Genomic DNA, 7,976 nt, shown 5'->3' with positions numbered 1-7,976 from the left:
GGGATGTGATGACAGTTATCAGCTGTGTTAAAGGAAGAGTTCAGTCTCTTCAAGAAGCCTATCTGATTAACTCTGAGAGTCATGTTAATCCATCTGAGAGAGTGTAACACTTTTAGGAGGGCTTAAAGCTCTGAAAGCGCTGATGTAAACCAGTGATATATATTCAAATACAGTACATTCACCTACTCACTCGAGCTGAACCCATGTACAGGGGCAGTACTGGGTCCCTTTCACACAGGCACTACAACCCGCAGGAGCAAATGTCTGAATCAGTTGCACGGGACATTAAAAGGCCTGCCGGCGCCCCAGTACAGAGTCTGTGTAATGTCCGAGTGAGCCCATGTGTGAATAGAGCAGGTCGTTGTCTGGAGCAAGCGAGTGGGCGTGCTAGTGACAGAGTTTAGGTCCACACTGCCCATGTGAGCAGAGTGTGACAGTTACCTCGCTGAGCGGCTGTGGCTCGCATGCCTGGGGTGGCACACAGAGAGCACTTCTGCTGCTGCACTGTTGCTGCCTTTCTACACAGAGTTAAAAGCCTTGTTAACAAATGAATGGACTGTGTCCATAGGCTCAAAAATCTTTAATATTAAACTGATACAGGAGGTGTTGAGTCATGCCTGTGACTTGTTCCGATAAAGGCATTGAAACTCTAGTGGAAGTAGTAGTGTGTATGTTGCTTGTATGATGTCTATATGACTATAAAAAGTTAATTCTCACTGTATTTTAGCTGGGAAAAGATAGAAGCATGGCTCATGTGGGCAGTGTGGCTGCTCTAACCTGTTAACATGGGCACCGAAATAAAAGACGTTCTGTCATGTCAGGCAGTGTGGACTGGCCTGCTTCGTACTCTTTCATGCTTGCCTGTATAGTGCTTTCCACTCTTCTTTGTGAAATATAACAGTTTTAGACAACCACACTACCCCAAACCCTAACCCAACCACGCTTGGATAACCCTAAGCTCGGCACCGGAAGGCAGGTGGGTTTTAAACAAGTTAAACATTATAATGTTCAAGACCAGTCGGTGTAGTCGGTTCTGTTCTTTAACATTCTCAGAAAGACAATCCGACAATCTCGCCCACATTCCGCAATAACTGGCCAGGTGTGCGGAGGTGTGAAAGTAGGCCAGCTTTCAACATCTTTCACACAACCACTTCTGTCCGCTTTTATGTGTAAAATTGAGTGCAACACCCTGAGTTTCTTTGAGAAGACACTGTCCTCTGTTCAACAATTCACTGCGTCAGAACTATAGAGACAAACAAAAGAATTGTTGAGAAGAGATCAGGACGCCTTATGACGTGGTGACGCCATTAAGCTCCTTCGCTTAAGAGATTCAAGAGAATGGCGGCGAATATAAATCCAGCACCTTCATGCTTAAAAGCAGATGTGTGGGAGCACTTTGGGTTTAAAAAGAAGAAGGAAAGCGACAATTTGGATAAAAGTCTGGTGTTTTGCAAGCTGAGCCCACCTAAAACGTCACCACCCGGACAAGGTAATGCTAACTGAGGAACCCAAGAAGCTGCGGCGTGACCCAAAACAAACCATGCTGGATAGCGATGGCGGTTGTTCCCACAAGTGCCAATATAATACAATATAATAAGAAAATGATGTAAGTGTATCGAATCGTATCGTTGGCTGAATATCGTGATATATATCATATCGTGAGCTGAATATCGTGTATTGTATCGTATCGTGAGATTAGTGTAACTACAGCCCTAGTTGGCAGATGTTACTCAACAGTATTTGTAACTGGAAGTATTTAAATAGATAGTGGCAACACATTTTAGGATTTTTTGCTACTAGTAATGCGTATCAGCAACCAAAGTACTGATGCAAACCCTTCTTTAAACTGAATACTCTTGGCGAGACCGGCCTCCCAACGAAACTGATAGCATCAATCATTTGTTTAAATACCTGATACAGCCTATGTTTACGTGCAACCTCTAGTGACAATGTGACTTCTGACATTTGTCTGTCAGACAAAGGGTCAACAAAGCATGGCATTGACACTGGATGCCAGCATTCTTTTCCTGTTTGCTAACAGGCAACCTTAGTTCCTTTTTTCTAGGGCTGCCCCTGACTAAAGATTTTCCCAGTCGACCGGTAGTTAATGATGGGGTCAGCTAATAGGGCTGCTAACTAGCTAGTGGCAGCAGCTAGTACAGATAGCATATGCAACAGTGCACTGGTAAGTGACTCCCTATGTTACACAAGAAAAGGTCCATGTTGCAACAATCCCCTGATACTTTGATCCCAGGGACAAAGTGCAGCTCCAGAACAGATTTTAATGTTGTTTTTGTTTTTCTGCGACTATCTGACTAATGAATAGTGGGTTGATTAAGACTCTTCTTTGACTAACAGTTATGTTGACTAATAAGGGGCAGCCCTACTTTTTTCATTCTTCATAACCAAGATGGTTATCACCTTCCACCAGATCAGCCAATAGGGAAATTCAAATGCAGTACCAACCGGCCAGTAGGGGGCTGTGCACAGCAAAATATGTAGAGTTTAAATACTTGCACTAAATATTTATACCTGATTCCAACAACACTAGTCAATATACGTTGGTTTTCAAGTGAAAATAGTGGTTTAGGGCTTTAGTTACTTTTTAAGGAAGTAAGGATGGCCTGCAGCCAGTCTGTGGGATTAACTAAACTCAATGGATTTACCTCCAATTATGTAGCCAGGCTGTGGCCATGTCTGAGGCCAGCTAATCCTGACCATTAGCAAAGCTAATTAAGAATTACACAGACACTGCACTGTACTGTGTTTCTCTACTTTTCTGTCCTTTTCTTAAACAAAATAGTATTGGCTGTTAGTGTGCATCCTCCTGCCTACCACACATCATCACATATCACCGATACAGCACTGACACTCGTCTAGGCTATATATACTAGGGGAACAGGCTGTTCAGCTGAGCCTAAAACTAAATACATTTTAAATCTGAATGTGTACTTCATTGTTTGAAAATACGTATTGCATTATGTTTTAATTGGCAGGAATCAAAGTCTTTGAATGTTACAGTGGGTTAGTTCACCTACTGGCAGCTCTGGATAGCAACAAAAAGCAACTATTTAAAAAAACAGCTTGAACTTCGTAAATCCTGTGAGGTGATGAGGTAAACTGCACACATCCCTGCCAGTCTTTGATGCTTTATACCAAAGGATAAAAAAGAGATGAGAGAAGCAAAAGATCTAAAAGTTGGCAAATCCAGCTTTTTCTGGACACACAGTTTGTATTTCACTCAAGTTGTGATTCATAACTTCGACACGACACCAACATTTAATCTGGGCATACAGATTGAATGTCAGTTAGTGAGGACGGGACACCCTCTTCTGCTGTGCTCACACTTACTGGTTTAGATGTTTTACACAAAGATGTTCCAATTTAAATTGGTAAAAGACACTGGACAAAAACATCTGGGATCAATGAATCTCAACCTAAACAGTGTGTTGCCGTACCTCGTGGATGAAGTCTCCTATGTCTCCTGGGTGTGGGGCGGCAGAGCGGAGGGGGTACTGGTGGTCATGATGGAGGGGCCTCTCATCCAGACGTCTGATCCCCACCTTGACACACTCTGTCTCCAGGGCGTCAGGCTGCTGCAGCTGACTCAGATCGTAGTCCTATCACACACACACACACACACACACACACACACACACACACACAGTAAGTCAGTTTTATTTATACGGCCCAATATCACAAATCACAAATCTCCCTTAAAGAGGCTTAACAGTCTGTACAGCACGCCCTCTTTCCTTACAACCTCAATTAATTGTAAGGACATTCCATTGACTACAAATCCACAACACTGTTCTTAAATCACATGACCGTCAGGGCCCGGATCTCAGATCATGATGTTTTCTGAAGGGAATGGAATGGAAACACTCTTCCTGTTGGTGTGAAAAAGAATTAATAATAATGATTGTGGAAAAACAAATGATTTCTGGTTAATATCTGTTAGGTGAAGCCTACAAACAATATTAAGAGTCTACAGCCACGCTAACAGCTCTGTGAGGCTGTACGTCACAACAGCTAACAGCCAACGTGCTCACAGTAACAATGTTAGCATGCTGATGTTTAGAACGTATTTACCATGTTCACCATTGTTACACAACTTGTTGAGTTGTCGATAGATTACACAGAAACATGGTGGATGAAAGTAAGTGGATTTAATGATTGATTTTGCCCACATTTAATTTGTAATATGGTATTGGTTTGTAACTATTAGTTGTTGTTCATGTTCAATGTTTTTCAAATGGTGGTACCCCTAGGGGTACTTTGGAGTATTGCAGGGGATACTTGACATTTAAAACAAAATGCATACTCTAAGTTTAATAAAAATAAAATAAAATAAAAACCCCACATTTTATATTGAATGTTTCCATTTTCAATGCACATGCTGTAAACTGTAAACTGCAGTAAAATCTGGAAAAGAGTTCACTGATCACTGCTGTACGGTGGCCCAGAGGTGTCAGGCCGAATACAAAAGCCACAACACAAATACAAACAAAGTCCAACACAGAAACAAAACCGCACACACAAACACAAAAGCCACAAACACAAATACAAACAGCCGGAAATGAAAGTACAACGAAGTCAAACACAACGGAAGTCAAACTAACAACGGAAGCAAACTACAGTACGAAGCAAACTAACAACGAAGTCAAACACAACGGAAGTGATCCACAGCAGGAAATGATCCACAGCCACAGACCACAAGGAACGGAAATGAACGGTACGGTCAAATGTGACAATGAGGGCGGATGGTTGCTGGCGACTAATTCATAGAAATGAACCCGAACGGTGTTTAGCGCCGGTGTCGGGACCGAAAAGACTTCGAGCTTGGCGGCTGTCTTCTTCTATGAAATAGTCCGCCAGCAACAAGTCCGCCTCATTGTCACATCCGATACCGTTCATATTTCGTTGTGGATCACTCGTGTAGTTTGACTTCGGTTGTCAAGTTTTATTTCCGTGTGGCTATTGTTGTGGCGGCTGTGGCTCAGAGGGCAGAGCGGGTCGTCCCCAATCAGAAAGGTTGGTGGTTTGATCCCGGCTCCTCCGCCACGTGTCGAAATATCCTTGAGCAAGAATACTGAACCCAAATTGCTCCCGAATGCATAGATCAGTGTGTGAATTTATGATGGGTTAGTTCTGTTCGATGGAATTTGCCGTTAATGTGTGTGAATAGGGTGAATGTGAGCACTTTAGTGTAAAAGCGCTTTGAGTGTCGGAAGACTAGTAAGGCGCTATAGCAAGTACAGGTCATTACCACATATTTGTGTTGTGCTTTGATTCGTGTTGTGCTTTGTATTCGTGTTGTGGCCATTTGTATTCGTTGTGTGTGGCTTATGTATTTCGTGTTGGCCTTTGTATTTCGTGTTGTGGCTTTGTATTCGGTGTGGCCTTTGTATTCGTGTTGTGGCGACTTATTCGTGTTGTGGCTTTTGTGACACCTCTGGGCCACCGTACTGCTGTTTCCTCCCTGCCACATTAAAAGAAAGAAAAAGATCCTCTGTAAAGTACAAGTTCATGAATCTCACTACATTTTAACAGCAACTTATCAAAATGCAGTAAATGCAATTTCAATGTTGTCTTAGTGTTATTGCATCATGACCAAAAAAACACACTTGCCATTTGCTACATTCCAAACACTGAAATGTAGCATTTGTGCTTTCCTTAATAAATCAGACACTGATAGGGCAGACCTGTATTGTACCTCTTTATATAAGCTTTTGGTCAGGGGGTATTTGGCTAAAAAAAAATGTCAAAGGGGGAGCATTAATGCAAAAGGTTTTAGAAGCACAGAGAGTGACCTGTCTTAGTTAGAAAAGTTATTTATTAGCATTAACTCTAATAACAGGTCAGGTAAAGCAATATTTTAGTGGTTTTAGGAAAGTCAACAAGTTCAGCAAGTCTTGGACAAAATCATAGTGTTTGGTTTGTCCATTCTGGGCTACTGTAGAAACACACCGGTTCAACATGACTCCACAGAAGAGGACCTGTAGATAAAAACCCTAACCCTTCAAGCTAAATGAGAAAATAAGTTCTTGGCTCGAACCATATTACCGAACCCTAACTAACCTACCTACAAATATACAATAATGCCTTCTTCCTAATGCCAGGTGCACTGCATGCCTCTGGCTATAAAAATAGCACAGGTGCTCATAATTAACTTGACTGATTCATGAAAGTAGCAGTCTTGCAAGAACATATACATACACTTACAATAGATTGACCTATCACTACCTTTATGTTCCAGCTGTATTTAACACACACAACATGCAGAGAGAATTTCAGTGAGTCGAATGGGCATGATAAGTTCCTCTAATGCAACCATTTCTCCTGCACCCTTCGTCCTGAGGGGGGAGTGAACCCTACTCTTGTTATTTAATTAGCATCCACTTAGAGAAACGCAGTCTCTCTTTCACCTTCTCTTACACAACATTAGCACAGTCAGCGGGCAGAGGGGAAGTGTGTGTGTCACAGCCTCTGATCTGTTCATGCTGAATGGTATTGTCTGAGTCACTGCAGCAACCATCCAGAAACCATTTCGTGCTCTCTGGTCTCCAGGCAAATCGACAAGCAGCCTTTTCAGGACAATAACAGCATGCTCTGGACTGACCTTGGGCTTTGTTTACAATAATGGTCGACCAACAAAATACTTTTCACTGAAGAGAAGCTGAGAGCCCTGCAATAACCTGACAGGGAGAAAGGAAATGCTGTTTGCTTCACGTAAGGACCAGCGATACACTGATGTACTCTCAGCAAGCAGTGATTCCTGACCAGGGTTACTTGTACCCCTAGGGGGTACTTCAGCAGTTGCCAAGGGGTACAAAAAGATTGTGTAGTAACTCAACTAATGTGAAAAAATAGAAATTACAATTAACTTCATATATAAATACACACATATGTTTATATATTGCATGCCCTTAAGAAAATTATTTAATGAATATATGGAATGAATGAATGTTTTTTGTAACATAATTACAGTCGCTTTATATTCAGGCCCAGTTCTAAGAGGGTGAAAACTTGCATTGCGTTGAGTTTAATAATTTTGCACCCTTAATGCCAAGTGCAAGGTGATCTCATAGGCTGTATGGCGTCTCCATGCACACCTTCTAATTTGGTCCATGTATGTTCAGCAGCGCCACCTGCAAAAGGGCTGGGTGAAGGTGGATATAGATCATAGGTGGTGATTATTAAATACTGTGTCAAAATAAAGACTCTGATTTGTATTATTATAACCTATCTGACTGACGCTCTTTTAGTAATAATTATCATGTATCTCACCTCGTACATGGTCATATAGTTCAGTAATTAATGTTACACAACAGCGTTTGCATTGCAGTGTGTTTCACGGATAAAACATGAGATGCTAAGTTTGCCAAAACATAAAGTTGGATGAGGGTTTGATAAGTAACCGGATGTCTCCTTCATAAAAAGCAGAATATAGAGTTCCATCAGACCAGTCTGGTGTGAATAGAGCTCTGTATGGTTATATTGTAGCAGCCTGCTGTTGTTTTCAGGCGATTTAATGTGTACTGTTGTGCGTAAAGACACTGCGCTCTGGCGTGGCACAACTTAAAATATGTGGTGGGAAGGAAGGAAATGCTTTTTATACAATATAAAGCCGTTGTGGACAGCAGATACTGTAAGAATCACCCACATTCATTCATAGGTCAGTGACTGATTTACTGACTTCCTACTTTAACCACATTAAACCTTTTGCTGCTTCCTATGCATTGTGTTTGAACATACAGCTACACTACAGTAACAGCGTGAATTTTGGCCCGCATTCGCCGGGGTGTTAATTATCTCTTCATTAGTTAGGACTGCTTCTGATAGATTCCGTGTAGGCTCACTCAGTCCCACACTTCTTAGCAGTAACATCCTTAATTAATAATATTAGGCCGGTATCGAAAACACAAGATGGTGCAGTGCCTTGATCACGTGACATTTCATTCCATATATTCAGA

The 7,976-nt window shown here is 41.8% G+C and overlaps 1 protein-coding gene across 1 annotated transcript in view; it reads right to left on the bottom strand.

Moving 5' to 3' along the window:
* Window positions 1-7,976, bottom strand: part of LOC118322307 (cadherin-2-like) — a gene marked incomplete in the record, with an annotated part of 82,098 nt that overhangs the window by 4,646 nt on the left and 69,476 nt on the right. The window contains 1 exon segment of the mRNA XM_035653955.1: window positions 3,459-3,620. Coding sequence (XP_035509848.1) covers window positions 3,459-3,620 — 162 coding nt within the window.

Source organism: Morone saxatilis, unplaced genomic scaffold (genome assembly GCF_004916995.1).
Source record: "Morone saxatilis isolate NCDOM2014 unplaced genomic scaffold, NCSU_SB_2.0 Contig12, whole genome shotgun sequence".
Taxonomy (NCBI): Eukaryota; Metazoa; Chordata; class Actinopteri; family Moronidae; genus Morone; species Morone saxatilis.
The sequence above is the reverse complement of the archived record's forward strand: the minus strand, read 5'-3'. Positions and strand labels throughout refer to the sequence as shown.